This window comes from Coffea arabica, chromosome 10e (assembly GCF_036785885.1).
Source record: "Coffea arabica cultivar ET-39 chromosome 10e, Coffea Arabica ET-39 HiFi, whole genome shotgun sequence".
Taxonomy (NCBI): Eukaryota; Viridiplantae; Streptophyta; class Magnoliopsida; order Gentianales; family Rubiaceae; genus Coffea; species Coffea arabica.
Genome location: NC_092328.1, coordinates 15495831 through 15515742, shown reverse-complemented (window position 1 = coordinate 15515742; position 19912 = coordinate 15495831). Strand labels below are relative to the sequence as shown.

Below are 19912 nucleotides of genomic sequence, written 5' to 3'. Positions count from 1 at the left end.
ATTACTAGTGAATTACTAATGGATCAAATTTTTAAATTGCAAACTAAATTTGGTCCAACCAATTACGATGGTCTGATTTGGACTCAAATGTTACTTGAATAGCATCCTCTCGCTAACAAGCTGAAAGTATAAATATCGCAAACAAACTTAACCAACTTTTTTTGGTAGGCGTGGGGTGGGGATAGGGTTGCAACTCAATCAAGCAACTTGACTCGAGCACGCGAGCAGCTCGGTCAACTACTCGACTCGGATTCAGTCAAAGTCGAGTTTGAGCTACTCAATTGAGTCTACGAGTAAATCTCGAGTAGGGATATTATGTACTCGAGAGTTCGTTGAGAGCTCTATCGGGTACTCGTTATAATATTTAATTAATATTTTAAAAATAACTAAATTATTCCTTCAGTTGGAAATTCTTTGACGAGCTAGAATACTCGAGTTCGATATTGAGCTCAAATACTGACTCGATCTCCAACTAGGCGAGCTCGAATTTGGAATATATTGCTTTGAGTCGAGCTCGAGCTTGAGAGAGTTATACTGTGCTCGAGCCCGACTCGACTCAATATCACCCCTAGGTGAGATGCTATGTTTTTAAATTCGGACCATGGCGGACCAGTTGAATTGGGAACCAAATAGGTGTTTAGTCCATGTTACTATAAAAAAAATTGACTGGCAAAGATCCAATAAAAAATCGGGTTCATTCAGGGTTTAACTGGGAAAATCGGATCTGGAAACCCGAATTTTAACTTCCTATGCTTCTACATTTTTTGTCCATTAATATATATATGTATGTGTGTATGTGTATATGTATATATATATGTGTGTGTATACACATGTATATATGCACATATACATATACATACACATGTATATGTATATATATGTGTGTGTGTATAGATGTATGTATGTATGTATGTATAACGTATGTATATATTTTTCTTTCCCAATTTGCACACGAATCAATGATGGAGAAGTTGTTTCATCTACACCTAAAAGAAAACGAGAAGAAGGAAAGAAGATTTACAAATTGATCTAAAAAGTCAATCGAAATAAGGAAACATCAGCGAAGCAAAGAAATAGAAGGGAAATAAGAAGTTTCATAACTTTTGTTTGATAAGAAAGCAACGATGGACACCTAGATTGGAAGACAAATTTTTTTTTAAGAAAGACTAGAAGACAGATAAACAGACTAGAGTGTAATCAAGATGAAGACAATTTCTTTCACATGGAGAAGTGTCCAAAAGACTGAATGCAATGAAATTCATGAAGGGGACAAACTTCTAAAACTAGATTTGTTGTGGTTCTGAACCAGAGTTGCAACAACAAGAAGAATTATTGGACCAATGCACTCTAATCTTCTACAGTAGACAATATAGCAGTGAAATGGGTGAATTCAAAAGATGAGCCTCAACTCTTCATTAATGACTTCAATAACAGAATTACAAGAATAGTGTTTATGGATTCAAGAAAGAAGGGAAAGAGGTGAAGGAAAAATGTGGGAAATGGGCAATGAGGTTGGCAATGATAAATCTCTCTACAAACTAAATTTGGAATAATGACAATTGCTGAATCATTACAAAAATTCTTCATGCTTATATCATTTCCCAAACTAACTAATTCTAATGTAACCAATAAGCTTAAAACACGTGTCATTCTAGGATTCTCGGTTGCAGTGGTTCTCAACTCAAGCTATATGCGTGAAAAACCCAGTAAAGGCGTGATTCTATGAGCATGCCTTTTCGCAGCTTGTTTCCTTCGTTCCACGCTTTCAGTGTTATGTGACCACGCCTTCTCCAACTTCTATCTTATTTCTTCATTGCCAGCTGCTACTCAATTCTTCACTCCATTACAGTGTGCCCTCCCCTTTTATAAAATCTTGACCTCAAGATTGGAAATGTGAAAATTCCTCTCTTATCTTCACTGCATCTTCCCAGGTTGCTTCTGCTAGTTCAATGCCCTACCATTGGATTAGCCATTGGGTTACTGCAGCATTTCTCCTCTTGATTATCCTTCAACCTAGCAATGCCACTAGCTCCACCCTAAGTTGCCCCTTCTCGTCAGTAGCTGGCAGATGAGGCACAGGGGATGCCTTTCCTCCCAGTTTCTTCTTCAATAGAGATACATGGAACACAGGGTGTATCTTTGATTCAGCAGGTAGTTTAAGCCTGTAAGCCGCACTTTCAATCTTTTCTTCAACTTGATAGGGACCGAAGTATTTGGCAAATAGTTTGGTGTTGTTTCTCAGTACCACAGTGGTTTGCCTGTAAGGTTGTAACTTGAGGTAGACCCAATCTCCCACTTGAAACTTCCTTTCACTCCTATGTTCATCTGTATACCTCTTCATTCTTTCCTGTGCTAGCTTCAGGTTTCGCTGTAGCATTGCATCTATTTTCTTCTTGTCCTTCACATATTTCTCCACTGTTGCCATTCTAGCCTACATGTAAGGACCTAAACCCAGTTGAAGGGGGCTTGGTTCCATATAGAGTTTCAAAAGGGATCATATGTATAACAGTGTGGTAGGATGTATTATACCACCATTCTACTAAAGATAGCCATGCATTCCACCTTTTTTGTTCTAGATGTGTCATACACCTGAGGTACATTTCCAAGACTTAGTTGACTCTTTCTATTTGACCATCAGTTTGGGGGTGACTGGCTCCAAGTGGTAAAAAGCTCAGTCCAAAATTGGTTGATAAAGATCCTATCCCTGTCTGAGATCATGCTCTGAGGTACTCCATGCAACTTGCAGATGTGATCCATGAAAATCCTGGCTATTTTAGGAGCATCAAATGGATGTGACAAGCTCATGAAATGAACATACTTAGTGAACCTGTCCACTACTACTAGGATAGAATCCTTCCCCTCAGATTTGGGGAGTCCTTTAATAAAGTCCATAGTAATATGACTCCAAGACTGCTGTGGTATGGGTAAAGGTTGTAAGAGGCCTGGATAAGCAACATGTTCATCTTTACACTTCCTACTGGTGTCACACTGTGGTACTTCTGTTCTAATCTCCTTATACATTCCTGGCCAGTGGAAAAGTCGTTTAGCCCTCATGAAACTGGCTTGTACACTTGAGTGTCCCCCTAGCTGTGTTTCATGGAGAGCAAAGATGAGTTTCTTCCTTATATCTCCCCCTTTTCCAACAATTATCCTCCCTTTGTATCTCAGTACCCTACTCTGATAGCTGTAGTCAGTGTTACTACCTGGAGTACCAATGCTTCTCTGATAAGATTTTGAACCTAGTCATCGCCTTGATGACTTTTTATCACCTCCCTAATCCATTCTGGTATTACAATGGTTATAGCTGTACACTCACTTTCTTCCCTCTTTTCTCTCCTGGAGAGAGCATCTAACACTACATTCTCTTTCCCTTTTCTGTAGCATATCTCATAGCTCAATTCCATCAGTTTAGTCAACCATTTTTGTTGTAGTAGAGTGGTGATTCTCTGTTTCGATAGGTACTTCAGGCTTTGGTGATCAGTATTGATGATGAAGTGATGACCCTTTAGGTAATGCCTCCATTTGGTAATAGTTGTGACTAGCCCAATAGCCTTTTCTCATATATTGATAGTCCCAGGTTCTTATGCCCCAAGCTTTGACTCAAGTATGCTAGTGGTCTCCTATTCTGCATCAGTACAGCCCCTATACTCCCATAGCAAGCATCTGTCTCCACAACAAATGGCTGAGAAAAATTGGGCAGTGCCAATGCAGGTATACTGCACATAGCCTACTTTAGTTTCTAGAAAGCTTCTTCTATCTCATCACCTCACTTGAATTCATCCTTTTTGAGTAGAAGGGTCAACGGCTTTGTAATGGCTCCATATCCCTTAACAAATCTCCTATAGTAGCCTGTTAGACCCAGAAATCCCTTCAGCTGCTTAACATTTCCTGGTCTTGGCCACTGCATCATACTGTCAATCTTCTTGGGATCAACCGTTACTCCTTCTACTGTGATAATGTGGCCTAAGTATTCCACCTACTCCTGTGCAAAGGAGCACTTACTCCTTTTTGCATATAGCTGATATTGCCTTAGGATCCCCAGAACCTCAATGACATGCTTTATGTTGCTCCTCCCCTATGGAACTGTGTACTAGTATATCATTAAAAAATACTAGTACATGTTTCCTCAGTTGCTCCTGAAACACATGGTTCATCAGACTCTGGAAGGTTGCAGGGGTATTAGTTAGGCCAAAGGGCATGACCTTAAACTCATAGAGGCCCTGACGAGTTTTGAAAGCTGTTTTAGGTATATCCTCTTCCCTCACCCTTATCTGGAAATATCCAACTCTAAGATCAATCTTGGTGAAGTACTTGGATCCATGCAATTCATCCAACAGTTCATCAATGGGGGGCATAAGGAATTTGTTCTTTATTGTCAGTTCGTTTAGTTGTCTATAATCTACACAGAATCTCCATGATCCATCCTTCTTCTTGACTAGGAGCACTGGAGAGGCAAAAGGGCTACTACTCAGTTGAATGATCCCATGTTGTAACATCTCCTGAACTAACTTCTCAATCTCAGCCTTCTGAACATAGGGGCATTTGTATGGCCTGGATTGGAATGGTTCAGCACCCTCCTTGCGGATGATGGCATGATCATGACTCCTTACAAGGGGTAATCCTTGAGGCTCCTTGAACACATCCTCATATTTCTGCAGCATTCCTTCAATTTCTGGAGGTATTGCCTCTTGTTCTTGCACGCCCCCATCTACTTCACTCAATTGTGCTAGGATTCCATAGGCCTGTTTTCTGGCCCATTTGTGCAACCTACTTCCCTTTATCAGTCTCAATTGTACCTAGTTATTTTCCCCCTTCAATCCTACCTATTGATTTTCCTTCTTAAATTTCATACTTAACCCCTTAAAGTCAAACTCCATGGGATTGTATCTGGCAAGCCAATCCTCCCCCAACACCATATCACAACCTTCTAGCTTCAGTGTGTTAAACTGGTGTTGGAACTCATACCCCTGCAGTTTCCATATCACAGGCTTGGTTAAACTACTGGACTGCGTTTTCTCTCCATTAGCTACCCTAACTACTAATGAGGGTGCATTGCTATACAACCCCAAACTTCTTGCTACCTGTTCATCCAGGAAGTAGTGTGTATTACCACTGTCAATCAAAGCAATGACACTCCTTCCCATTACTATCCCTTTTAATCTAATAGTTTTGTGCTCACTGCCCCCTGCTAGAGCATGGATTGAAATCTCCATATGTTCATCTTCTAGCTTCCCCTCTATACAATCACAGAAGATATCAGATTCATCCTCCTTTTCCTCCCTTTTTACAGCATCTAACCCCTTCTCTTCTCCCATCAACAAGAGGTTCAGATGGGCTTGCTTGCACACATGTCCTAGGGTACAAGGCTCAGCACATTTGAAACAAAGTCTCTTCTCCCTCCTATGGTTAAGTTCAGCTTGGGTGATTTTCTTGAATTGGTTCTAGCTATGGGTGGGGGTATTGAAGGCTCTGGTGGCCTGTCTGTCTAAAGTCTTAGTATTAGCTGAGTTCCATTTTGAGTGAATCTGAGGTTTAGGTGTGTGTTTTTGGAGATAGGGGTTGTGAGTGGGTGATTTTTGGATCTTTTGCAAGGCTCTCAGGTTTCTCTCCTGTAGTTTAGCAGCATCTATTGCATCTGCTAGAGTTTTTCGTTTAGCCATTTTCACCATATTGACTATCTCTTCCTTTAAACCACTAAGAAAACATGCTTTGTAGTAGGAATCTTGTAAATGAGGGAGTGAAGGCATTACCAGAGGTTTGAGCATTTCGATCTTCTCCAGGTAGTATGCTATAGAACCTGTCTGCATCAATTTATTAAATTCTTCAATAGCTTCTTCTGGAGTGCCATCAACGAACCTCTCACACAAAGCATTGGACAGCTCATTCCAGGGGAGTGCCTCTCTGCCTCCAAATACTCCATGGAACTGTGTTTGTCCTATCTCTGAAATAAAGTTATGCAATCTCTGATTTCATATTCTCCTCAACTCCATTGATTTTGAAATACTTGTTAGCCTTCCTGACCCACTCCCTTGGGTTCTCTCTAGTGAAGTTGGGTAACTCCATCTTTGGCAGCCTGGTGTTTGCTTTATTGTCCTTAGGTTTATATCTGCCCTGAGCTTCTCTTTGTACCTCCCAATTCTTGTCTCTCTCTGTGTCCTGATCCAGAACTACTGCCCTCATCATCCTTACCCTTATCATTCAATTTCGCCATCATTTGTGCCATCATGTTCATCATCTCTTCATATTTCTAGTCCAGGTTTTTAAGAGCCTTTTCAGTGCTCTCTTGCTTGTGCTCCATTGTTTTGATAGCTTGTTCCAGACCATCATTTTTATTAGCAAACATCCTTACTGCACTACCTAGCTCAGTTAAGTCTCTCCTCAGCATTTCATCCTGTGTCTTAGTCATTCCCAATGGCTCATAACTAGCTCTGATACCACTGTTGTGGTTCTGAACCAAAGTTGCAGCAACAAGAAGAATTATTGGAACAATGCACTCTAACCTTCTACAGTAGACAATATAACAGTGAAATGGATGAATTCAAAAGATGAGCCTCAGCTCTTCATTAATGACTTCAATAACAGAATTACAAGAATAAAGTTTATGGATTTAGGAAAGAAGGGGAAAGAGGCGAAGGAAAAACGTGGAAAAGGGGCAATGAGGTTGGCAATGCCAAATCTCTCTACAAACTAAATCTGGAATAATGACAATAGCAGAATCATTACAAAAAATTCTTCATGCTTATATCATTCCCAAACTAACTAACTCTAACGTAAACAATAAGTTTAAAACACGTGTCATTCTAGGATCTTCAGTTGTAGTGATCCTCAACTCAAGCTGTATGCGTGAAGAACCCAAAAAAGGTGTGATTTTGTGAGCATGCCTTCTTGCAGCTTGTTTCATTCGTTCCACACTTTCAGTGTGCTGTGACCACGCTTTCTCCAACTTTTACCTTATTTCTTCATTGCCAGTTGCTACTCAATTCTTCACTTCATTACAGGATTGTGTCCAATAATGCTTGAGGAATTGTATCCTGAACATGCCTAGTAGCTAGTTCGAGACTAATAGAAAAGCTCCATATGGATATATAAGAACATGACTTGCTAATTCACAGTTAAAATCCACTTGGAATATTAAATATAATCAAGTGAGACACTCGTACACATGAAACTTTTCTATTGACAAGTTACTTCGGACTGAGATAAAATTTTCCAATAATAATTTAGCCTCTAAGAACGAGCTAACAGAGTAATTTATGGCTGACATCATTTCTTCATCTCCATTAAAATAATAACAGTAATAATATCCAGTCCATCATCAGCAGTTCAAGTTTGGTGAACTCTGGAACGCGTGTATTCTACTAATTCATGCGCCATTTACTATTATTCTTAGTTAAGACACTGATGTCTCAACACTGAACAAAAGGAAAACTCACCAGTCTACAGTGGCTTACAGTATAGTAATTTCATATTTCTAGTAGTCAAGGATATCGCGAGAAAGGGTATATGAGTAGTAGTAGACCATACATACAGCACTATGAGCACTATTTTGTCAATTTTCCAGTAATATATCACCTTTTACATACAAAAAGAGAATGATTTTAGTGGGGAATGTGACCCTTGTCAAATTCACGAAGTCCACAAGCAGTGGATGGCATGCAACTCACTGAAATCAGAAGATTTTAAAGACATTTTGTAGAGCTCCCTCAACTTTGCAACTTCTCCAGACTTGTGCCCCGGGTTTTGCAGAGAGTTGACAGCAGACTTCTGTGAATTCATTGGAAGTGTTGCTGACAATACCTTCTTCAACACCATCTGCAGCTGACTCCAGAACTTAGCACAAATTTCAGGATTCTCCTTGCCGAAAGACTCATTTATAGATAAATGGCGGGCTTCAAGTAGGCGAGTAAGAGCAGATTCCAGGAACTGTTGAACAGGCAGAGACGCCATCAAAATATGCAATAGAAGAGAAAATAACTCCTCGGGACATATTAATCACTTTTAAAAAAATCAAGCTGACATAACTCTTTAAGACTATCATTAGCAGTGCTCTTCGAGTTAAAATTATGAGTCTGAGAGAAGAGGTAGCCAGGAGATAAAGTAGCAGAACAGATAAGCAAACAATGCAAACACTGTCCGCAAAGCATGGTGGCTCCTAGTAAAATCAAGAGCCAGTTAACACTCAAAAAAGTTGGATGCCAAACATTACTTCAGGTTAACAATAAGCAACCCATCATAACTTGTTTATGCATCTCAGTGAAACCTCTTACAAAGGCAAAGCCTGTAGGGATGGCGCATATGAAGTAACTGCATGCATATACATATTCGTCATGCATATGAGAATCAAATAAGATGGTCATATTCAGCACTCTTCACCATTAATACAGTCACACTTTGATACAATGCTACTACATCCATAGCACACAACAAAAATATGTTCAGAAATAAGGCAAATCTTTTAATCATAAAAAAAAAATAAATCACACAAACAGGAAACAATGCTAGAAACATATCTATTATTTCATTGCAGGTTTGTTTGATCAGAATAACATGTCAAAAGTTGAATTCTTCTTCTTCATTTGGCAGGTCTGAGTCTGATTACATTAAAGCCAGGATCCAGCCAGGATCCAGCCAGGATCCAGCCAAGAACTTTGTGCGCCAAAAAATCTCCAAGCGAGTTGGACTTTACTGCCTCAAACAGTATTCTCCTCAATAATGTTAATCTACAAAATATTTATTGTAAACACCAAATAGGTTCGGTTCCGTTCAAAAGCATACTCAATTGGGCAATTTAAATTCAAAAAATCAGACAAGGATCATTTTGCTTTAGAGTACAACTTTAAGAAATCTATTTATAAGGCATTAACATCAATTAAGACATGCATTCCCGGTGAAAAGGTTATAGATTGCAAGTACATCATACTGCATTTACCCTAGTATAGAATCCCCTAGCACTATTAAAAATTATAATAACATAACAGGACAAGTTGTAAAGATCTGAAAGCATACCATATTTGAATGCAGAGAACACGAGAGGCTCAAAGAGAGAGCTGATCTCTCCATTATAATATTCAGGTACATCCAGGGATGAGTTTCTGGCCCATAAAAATCCATAGACTTCTGCCAGTTCCTATCTGCCAATGAAGCATACTGCTTTACCCTTTGGTTTTCACCTCTAGACATGTTATTTTTCTTCATATCTGACTCCAAAAAATTTAAGCACCGATCTCTTTGGTAACAAGCGAGCTGGAAATATGAATATGCAGCCTCTTGTTTCCTTAACTCACCCAGTGACTCATAGACAGACAAAGCCCGCCTGATGGCATCATTAGCTGATATCTCATGCTTTCTATACTCCTTTTCGGGTCTAGTAACAGCTGGACCAGCATTATCCTCAAGGACTCCATTTTCATAAACCTCTGCAACTGTGTCTTCTCTTGCTAAAAGCATGCCAAGCTTCAAGTACGTATGAGCAAATTGTGCATACACTTCATCCTTCAAGCTGCTTGATGCACAATCTGCATCTTCAGCGCTAGCATTTACTTCCAGTTTTGCAGCTCCATAATACATGAGAGCTTTACTGTATTCGAGTTTAGCTGTTTCAAGTGCTTGCTTGTATGCATTATGGAAGACAGCAAATTTCTTGAAAGTTTCAATCTTTGATACCATCTCTTCAGCCAATGCCCGTCTGCCATGGCCAAGATTGCAGTTAATCAGGATGATGTTGGTATGATCAGATACTTCTTTGAATGAACTTATTGCATCGGCAAAAGCAATTTCAGCTCCATCCAGATCTCTTTTTTCCAGCCTACTTCTACCTAATTCATTGCTCACCCATCCTTTCTTTTTAGTTACAGATCGAAGTTCTCCTACAGTACGCGGATTTCTACCAAGTGCTTTTCTAGCTTCTTCATAACACTCTAAAGCAATAGACAAATTGTAATCACCATCACTAATTACCGGATTCCTGACATACTTGAATATACCTCCATCCCTAACTTGGGATGTTTCTCCAACAGCTTCAGAATGACTATCTACTCTGGATCCAGTTTCCATCTCCATGGTAGTACCAGCTCTTTCAACATCGCACTTGACAGTCTTTTTATCACCGCCAGCATCTGCATTCACACCAGAAGTGTTTGTTAACATCTCATATTTGTTGGCTTTTGAGTATCCACTTTTTTCTGCTCGCTGATGAGCTCGAGCATCCTCATTCGACTTGGCATTTGAATACAAGGTACCCTTGGTGATTGATTTCTTACTCATCTTCCTGCCATAAGCTGATGGATGTAAACTTGCAGAACTACTACTGGCACTACTACCACTAGTAGCCCTGTCACTCTGGCAGCTGCAGTTCACTAACGAACAGGAACTGCAGTTTTGGCTACATTGTCCCAGCTTCTTTTTAAGCCTTTCAACCTCCTTCAAAACTTCAGGTGACATTTTTAGTTCCTTCGTCAATGATTTTTTCTCTGATTTGACAGAGATCTCTTTGTCCTTTATCAAGTGAAACTCAACATACACATCGCCTACTAATGTCCAGGCCTTGGCCCAAAATAGGTAACAGGAAGGTGACTGCTCAAAAGCAAAACCATCATGACCAGTTATGGATTCATTGTTTTCTGTTCTATCAATAATTTCCAACTGGTTTGGTGAGGTACAAACCATGGATGATACAAACCTTGTCTCTTTAAGATGTTGTGGCATTGACCCGTAAACCAAACATGCCAACTCTACGACCTTTAAAGCTTGAAAGAGCTGGCCATCATCCTTGTAAGCTTGTCCCAAAGATAAGTAGGATTCTCCAAGCAATAGAACAAGTTTCCATGCCTTACCATCCAATTTTGACGTCAGAAGCCACTCACAAATGTCACAGACCTCAATACAATCAGGGTCCCCACATGCACATACTGAAAAATCATTTGGTGAATGAAGACCACCCTGAAGTTTGCTAATATAGTCCATGTTTACTTCAGTATGCTGTAGTTGGCGTTTCCATCTGATAGACTTGATAGCTTGAGAAACATGATGTACAGCAGCCAGCTTTGAGGAGATTGGATCTGTAACTGCTTGCACCACAGGACCAGTAGAATCCAATGAATCACAAATCGAAAAGCTTTGACCACTGGAACTTGGGATATCAAGTGGATATACCAAGGGTGGGTCACCAGATACAGTAACAGAAGATATGTTACCATTCTCTGTCTTTGCAACAGAATTTTCAAGATCCAAAATTTGCACTTCTTCTGGATCAACCTTTTCAAATTCAGATTCGGAAACTGTAGGATAGGCCTCACAGGAATCTTCCTCAGCATCAGCAACTGTAACTTCATAGTCTGTAGGTACTGCTTCAGATGTCAAGTCCAGTTCCTCATCATAAACTAAAAGCAGCCTTGCAAATTGTTCATGAGCAAATGCACGGACAACCTATTCAACATACTTTCATATTAATGCAGACTGTAGTTTCCCAATTTAAAACAAATTTCTCCATAGAAGAAAACAGGGAAGTAAGAGGTGAACTCTACCAGATGAAAGCCATACCAGATGATCAGGCTCATCAAGGAGATCAAGACATTGTCTGAAAAACCTCACACACCTTGTCCTCTTATCAGAAGACTGCACCAAAATACTCAATTTTAGCAGTAGCTAAAAAAACAGTCATAAATTTATAAATAAATAACATATACCATTGAGAGTGAGAGCCTGTGAGCAATTCGATAAAGCAGGGTGCCTAAAGAGAGTAACGAATCACTTCTCCCTCTATGAATCAAAGATGGCAGACCACTTTCAGCATCATCACAATCTTCAGGAGAGTGGTTTTTAGGCATAATAGATAAATCAAAAAGCTGAATGACATCTTCTCCAGCACTTTTGTATAGCTGAAGACGTTCAAATCAAAGAATGAGAAAAAACTTGAGATAAAACCTGGAGTAAAATAATTCATAGAAACAAATAGGAACCATACCCAATAAGCACCAGGATCTTGCTTGCAGTTGTCCTGAAGAAACCTTAATACCATTAAACCATTTTGCTGGACAACATAGGGATGAAAAGCAGGAGTGCCATCTTCTGATATGCCTTTCAGTAGAAATATATCTTCCGTTTTCAAAAGCTCATAGCCCTGGACAACACCATCTTGATGATAACATATGGCCAATTCAGGCACACTGGCCATAACATTGTCTAGCCAGGCTTCCAGCCAAGTTAGGGGAGTAACCTACCACAATTAATAGTAGAAAATGAGATGTGATTGATGTCAGCCCAGGAAGAATTGAATTAGCTGTATTACAAACCTGTCGAGAAACATCCCAAAGATGCAAGCTAACTGCAACATACTTCTCATTGCTAAATATGAGCAAGTCACTGCCCAGAAGCATGCGAAAGTTGTGAAACTGCCAAAACAAAACCCTCAAGAAACTATCATCCTTAACTCTTCTATGTTTTTCCGACTCTTTAACCGTGCAATTAGGCTTCTCTTTAACTTGTGAAATTTTTTTAATTGCAGTTTGGCCTTTATTTCTCTTACTCTTATTTTTTCCCCAAAAGACCTCATCCTCTTTGACCTTCGCGTATTCTTGATAACGCTTAAAGTCTTCATCCTCAGACATGTCATGGCTATGTCCAGATGAATTATTTTGTTGCATATAATTTCTCAACGTTTCAACTGGCTCCTCCCCAGACTCAAATCTTCCAGGAAGAACACATGAATCTGATTTATCTTTTGTTGCCGTATGATGACTTGGTGGACAATCGCAGGCCTCCATTCTAACTGAGTGCATGGCAAAGTTCAGAAACAAGGACTCATCTGCAGATTTTGATTGGTTCTTCTGTCTTCTAACTATCTTCTCTCCCTCTTCAACATCCGGCCTGTATTTCATAGTGCTTGAAATTGATTAAAGGACTCATAAGACAGTCCAAATAATATGGAACAGAAAAGGAAAATCCAGGTTACCCAGTGTTCAAAACTAGAGTCTGTCCAACACGTTGTACAGCAATAGATAATCGAGCTTTGGAGTATGGCATCTTAAAAATCTGCTTCAAAACGTCAGCTGGGGCAATAACGTCTATCTCGTCTCCATATTCTGCCAAGCCAGACACAGCAAGCACCTCTCCTTTTCGTGTAACATTTGGAGTAATAATCCCATTTTCCCATGATAAATCTGCAAAACAAAAGAAAACCTTCTTACTTTGAAAAATGCTCAATATGGTAGACAGCAAAATGGTAACCAGAAAAATTTTTTTAAAAAAAATTGTGCATTTTCCTAAAGAATGCACCTTAACAAGACAATCATGCAACATTGTTGGCCAAAATGGTGAAGAATATGTTAGCGTTACTGCAAGGACCATTTGGCCCACAACTTTCATCTCATAACCCAAGGTGCTATATATACACCGTACACTGTGTAGGCCAAACCAGTGCACCAATATCATGACCGTTATTCAAATATACCATCTAATGGTAAGTTACACACTTAACTGCATTTAAACAAATTAAACATGTAATGCATGCCCCAAGTAATCTTGATTATCTAAAGTGAGGATCCTCACATGACAACTCAATCAAAAACAAGTTAAACAACTTTTTGGACTTTCCAAATCAAAAGACATTCTCCACAACAGTCTGACGTAATTTGTACAAACAGGATTTACTTAATCTGTATTTGTCCAATGAAACAGGATAGGTACCTTACTTATTACAACTGAATCCTAGTGGAACCAGGCACCATTGCTATGCACTCTTTATGCTACTTCTTGATGCCATTGTTTTGGTTACTTTCTTGCTATAAAAGTCAAATTTCAAACTTCACATTTGAAAGGTCCACAAAAGCAACAACAATAACCACGGAAGCAAAGCACTGGAAAGTAGAAGACAATTTATACAACTAAAAAGTTTGTCAGAAAAGCATTTTAGCATAAAATGGGTCTAATAAAAGTTACCATGCCATTTTCCAACAATGGAAGCACATATTACATGGAGAATGACCCAAGGAGTCATTACCCTAAAGTATAATGTTACATCCCGCTACAATTGCTTAAATTCATAATTTCACCTGTTACTATCACACCTTTCAAAAAGAATTGCATATGACCATGTATACAGAAATTGCATTATATATACATACTACATATTCCATCTCCAATGTAACAGATTAAACTTTTAGATCACATAGAAGTTAATAATGAGGATTATTTAAGAGAAAAGACAACAAGAAATCCCTTGTGTTCACTTGGATCCATAAACCACAAAACAAATGAAAAGTTTTATTTGTCAATCCCAGCTATCAAGTCACTTACAGAAGTTAGATTCATGAAAAGGAAGTTGGATATATCGCCAGAATCAGTATTATCAAATCAACTAACATCTCCCACAACGATATACATAGTGAATCACACAACTTCAGGGTACATCAATTGAACAGACATGTCACATCAAGGCCACATGCTATTCAATTGCTTTGATACAAGTTATTGCTAAGACCATGAAATGAAAGCAACATCAAGAAAAATTTTCAATCAATTACACTAGTCTGGGCAATCAACACAAGGTACCATTTAACAACATATGACAGTTTGAACTAGGCTACTTGAATATGTTACAAATATGAAAACTATTAGAACTGTTTCAACTTTTACACGGTATCTGTCTGCAGCTTGAGTTCTCTAGATGATTTAGTTGTTTACGCAGCTATATTACTCTTAAACCAGGAGTGAATCACACAACTTCAGGGTACATCAATTGAACAGACATGTCACATCAAGGCCACATGCTATTCAATTGCTTTGATACAAGTTATTGCTAAGACCATGAAATGAAAGCAACATCAAGAAAAATTTTCAATCAATTACACTAGTCTGGGCAATCAACACAAGGTACCATTTAACAACATATGACAGTTTGAACTAGGCTACTTGAATATGTTACAAATATGAAAACTATTAGAACTGTTTCAACTTTTACACGGTATCTGTCTGCAGCTTGAGTTCTCTAGATGATTTAGTTGTTTACGCAGCTATATTACTCTTAAACCAGGAGTTCTGATGACATATTCAAGCATCCTAGTAAAAAAATGCTAAGACATTCCACCCCCTACACCAAAGAAAGAAGAAAGAAATGAATTGACAATCTTTTTTTATTTTAATGCGCAGAAAACATATTGCTAGAAGCTGAGTCCTGCAGCTTGAATTAACCAATTCAAATCCTTCCCAAGGAAACTTGATCGGCTGGTGAACTGCACATGACAGTACTGTCACACTCGGAGAACATAGAATTTGTAGCCAAGCACCAACAACTATCATGATTAGCTATAATGGCTGTCAGTTGGATACTTTGATCTCTTGACTTCAGCAAGAAACAGCTTCAGTCATGAAACAGTAGAAAGTAAACTGAGCACAATATTATCCATGTTTCATAGTAATTAATTGCCCAACCAGCCTCCCCTATCTATGGCTTATAGTCAAAAACATCATATGCATGCAACTGAGCATGCATACCACCTATCCAACCATTGAAAAAGAATAGTGCACTTCAACCAATGAAGGTTCCTAGGAGTTCAAACTGCATAACCTAGCGTATGTTAACCAACACAGAAGAAGAAAATTAATTAAAATACTTAAGATTCAGGAGTATTTTCCAATCATTATAGTAAAACAATTTTCCTAAATTCAAGATGGCATCTTAACAAGTGAGCTAAAATCTTTTCTGGATTACTGGGAAGTGTGATATGCTTATAATATGGTCTACAAGAACACCTAGGTAATCTATTTCCACACCTTACAGGTGCATTACATGCTCCACAGCCAAAGCAAGTAGATTACAATTTCAACATATAAAGCATTATTTACCATAAAAAGCATATTGTGCCAAGAAAGATGTCAATTCCTGTGACAGCACAACTAATAATCAGTTTCAATTGGCATCATACCAATGACGTGAAAGTTTCTATATGTAGCCTAAGCACATCCAGACACTCTAAACTATGTTAATCGGACTCTTCATTTAGCCTGCCACACCCGTGTCCAACCCATCACTTTTACACTAGATTAGCCGTGTTGGAGGGATCCTGTAGCTGAGTCCAAGTAACATAGACTCTAAAAAGTTGTCTGTTTGTTTATATGGGTTTACCTTCCATCTGCATTCCTTTACCACTTCTTTCAATGACGTTAAAAGGTTTCCAAATGTTATAGTCAAAATCAAATTGCCAACAGAACAGTAGGACAAAAGATCATTGGCAGTTATGTTATTGTCCTTTTCTCCTCTTCTTTGTCCCTTTAAGCTTTTCTCATTTCTAAGCATCAAAGCCACAACAAAAGAAATTCTGGTCCCATAAGATCTGTACATTGTATAATATTACAGTTGGACCATTATATTTTTGCTTTCCAATTTACAGTGGATGGACATGAGAAACAAATTTTTTGGGTTCTTTGTGAAAATCCTGCTAGCATGTGTTTCCACATTATGAAAGACTTCAATTTGAACAATCACAGAACATCATAAAATGTGTCAATTGTATAATATTACAGTTGGACCATTATATTTTTGCTTTCCAATTTACAGTGGATGGACATGAGAAACAAATGTTTTGGGTTCTTTGTGAAAATACTGCTAGCATGTGTTTCCACATTATGAAAGACTTCAGTTTGAACAATCACAGAACATCATAAAATGTGTCAAATTGTCATATAGGGTTTCTGAATATAAACTAACCACGATTTCATAGTACTCGAATACCTTCAAGTCATTTAGCATCAAGAATATTCTTCCCAAATTTGTGTACAAATGATTGTTAGTCTATAACAAAGGCTCTGCCAATAACCTCACATGACCAATAAGTTTGCAACATTTTCATGCTACCATACATCATATGTATTGCTTATTGAGATCTAAGCTTAGGTTTTTCCCAACATCTGACTTGCTTTAAGCATAGGTGGTTGCCAGTTTAAGTTTGAATTCAAGGATGATCCAAAAACATTATAACAAAATCCAACTTGATCAAGGCATCAAGCTACACCCCTTTCAAGACTGGTAAACAAATAATGCTGAAAGACAAGATATAGAATGCCATTCTAAGCATAGCAAATAGGAACTGTGACAGGCCAAAAATTGATGAGCAGAATATTTTTGACAAAGGGAATTGCTTCTTCTTCTTCTTAATCTAACCCCTTTTTCTTCTGTTTTGGGCAGAACATCATTCATTTGTCGTACTACATAACCAAAATAGCAGATGAGAGACATTTTCACAAGCTAACAGTTCTATCACCTCCACTTGTCCTTGATTGTGCAGCAGCAACCGGAAGCACCTTATCCGGGGGTGTTTGTGGAATAGGTAACATATTAAGATCAGTCTCTGTAGGAATCATCCGATATCTCGGAGCTTGCACCCTGAATCAAAATGAGAATGTCACAATAAACTCTCTTAACTCAAAAATCGCATGCACAAAATAGAAACACAACCAATTTTTCAAAGCTAATATTGACAATCCCTATTTGTAAATGCCAGACCCCCTCTATTTTCCTAGTCATGAGCAAAGACAAAAGTATCCCTATCTTTCATTCCAATCAATCATTTGAATACAATGTCAAGAACATGGAGAGGTCGTAAATGCAATGAAAGATAAGGTTACATTTATCTTTCGACATGATCAAACATGTTGAAGAAAGTGTCGTTCTCATTAACCTCATTAACATTAACAAATAAAGGCGTGCCGACTATAATTCTATATTTTATAACCTAGAAAAGAAAAAAAAAATCCTGGACCAAACATGCCATAATTAGAGAAAAATGCAATTCAAAGCAACCGAAGCAACATCAAAATCCAAAAGGTAAAATGGCAACGAAAACTGGGAAAAAAATTCAAAAACTGAAACTCAGCAGAATCACTTGCGTACATACTCAACCTCGCACATTATAAAGGTTAAACAGGTTCTAACGAAAAAAAAAGAAAAAAAAAGAGAGAAATGAATATAAAAAGATAACAAACTGAAAAAGAGAATTGGGACTTTAGTCTGAGGAAGTACGTTTGTGCAGAGGGAATAAGGGCGGCGGAATCAAAGTCATGAAAAGCTTTGTCCGTGGGGACGGGGATGGAACCGCAGAGGAAACCGACGGGTTTTGGCCTCACGATTTCTAGTCTCCCCACGCACAGCAGCTCCATTGATTGTGGTGGAGCTTTTGGTTTCTCCATTGTAATTCTCCTTTTTTCAGCGTTTCTCAACAAAACCCTAGGGCCTTGGGCTTTTCATCATCTTACACTTTGACTGAGGGTGCCGGCGACCACGGTGGCAGTGACGCTTGTGATGGCGGAGAGTTTTTGCAGAGGAAGAGCTTGAGGTCGTCTTATTCTAAATGATTTTTCTGTTTTTACTTCCTTATTTTAATTTGGGAAAAATACACTTTTCCTCCCCAATGTTTGGGGTTTCGGACAATTTCGTCTCTAATGTTTTAATCAAAACACATTTTATCCTCATAATTTTATAATCTCGATCAATTCATTCCTAAAGTTTCATTAAAACACATCTCATTCTCATAATTTCATAAATTTAGCCAATTGTGTGACGCCCCCACTTCTTTCTAAAGCGAACCAAAGGGTATTCGCGGAACGCCTGCCAGCTCTCGCCAGGACTCAAGACAATTCCCGTTCAATCTTAATACAATAGTAACCAATAAGACAAGACAAAGTAAGGAAGTGTGGAAGCTTCTATAAATAATATCCGATCTCACACCACAAATTCAAAATGCATCAATTTCCAAAATATACAACTGCCAAAAGATCTAGTCGATTACATTTGAAACTCTAATACAAAAGTACATCCCAAGAGTTTCTTCGAGTCTCAATCCAAGTCCGTTCCTATTAAGGAAAAACAAATTTACGAGATGAGCAATTGCTCGTGAGGTCAAGAATATACATGCAAGTACGTTGTCCAAGTACCAATCCCAATTAACAAGTAAAACAATAATATTCGAGTAATTAACAATTCCAGTGAAATTTAAACAGAAACAATTCAAGGATATGGTAGCTCTCAGGAGCTAATTTCCACTTGCTTGCTAATCTCATTCGTATATCTTTCCGTGATGACTCTCCGTCAACCGGGTAGATATTTCCAATCCGTAGAACTCCACTTACTTCTCATGTCCATCCACCGTACACCGCACCGGGCCCGCACGACATTTATAAGGCGATACTCCACGAGTATGTCAAGCGAGATCTCTCCAATAGATCAAGCTTATCATGTTATTCTCATGACTCACCGAGATTCCCAACCAAACCCATGCCGGCTCGAGTTCCAAGGTCGGCCTATGAGTTTGGGCATTCCCCATGTAACATTTGAGAATCAAGGAGATTCACTCCAACGACGTATGTGGCCACAGCATACCATTTCATTTCATGCAATCATTTGTTTCATTTCAATCAAGTCATTCATGATTCATTCATTTCATTTCAATCAATTCAATCATGAGTCATTCATTTCAAATGAGAACGAGTGTGGTAAAGTACACACTCGACTCCATTTTCAAAATATTCAATCATTAATAGCAGTTAAGCAGGTATCAAGTTCGCATACACTTGACACTTACCAATCAAAACAAAGAAGTAATGCCCACTTGATGGTTCAGGCGTCCACCGTGGGATCCTCTTGAAGGTCCTCTTGAGTGTTTGAGCAATTAATAATGAACTATCACTTAGAAACCCCAATTATCACGAAAGATTGCACACTTGTACAATCTAGAAAAAAATCATGAAAATGAGCCTTAATTGCTTGTAAATCGAGGCTCAAAAGTGGGTTTAAAAACACAAGAAAAATCTGATTTTCATCTTTAAAATCATTGGACGGAAACAAGTAGGTATGAAATCGTACAAATCATTTTTCAAACGAGCGATCGAAGACGGACTTCGAAGAGCCACGTCACAATCCGGC

The 19912-nt window shown here is 38.5% G+C and overlaps 2 protein-coding genes across 3 annotated transcripts; both read right to left on the bottom strand.

Annotated features, from left to right (window-relative positions):
• Positions 1-2008: 2008 nt before the first annotated feature.
• Positions 2009-2425, bottom strand: LOC140015132 (uncharacterized). The gene has a single exon (XM_072067027.1). The coding sequence runs from the start codon at positions 2423-2425 to the stop codon at positions 2009-2011; it is 417 nt and encodes a 138-aa protein (XP_071923128.1).
• Positions 2426-7438: 5013 nt separating this feature from the next.
• On the bottom strand, positions 7439-18339 carry LOC140015034 (uncharacterized). Of its 2 annotated transcripts, none has more exons than XM_072066859.1 (9): positions 18014-18339; positions 17256-17377; positions 12950-13157; positions 12291-12864; positions 11963-12214; positions 11685-11876; positions 11539-11613; positions 9007-11424; positions 7439-7923 (listed from the first exon to the last, which is right to left on the bottom strand). In XM_072066859.1, the coding sequence occupies exons 1-9, from the start codon at positions 18178-18180 to the stop codon at positions 7627-7629; spliced, it is 4305 nt and encodes a 1434-aa protein (XP_071922960.1). In that variant the 5' UTR covers positions 18181-18339; the 3' UTR covers positions 7439-7626. The 2 variants fall into 2 exon arrangements, with proteins under 2 accessions (XP_071922960.1, XP_071922961.1); XM_072066860.1 differs by lacking the exon at positions 7439-7923 and adding an exon at positions 8571-8720.
• Positions 18340-19912: the final 1573 nt, after the last annotated feature.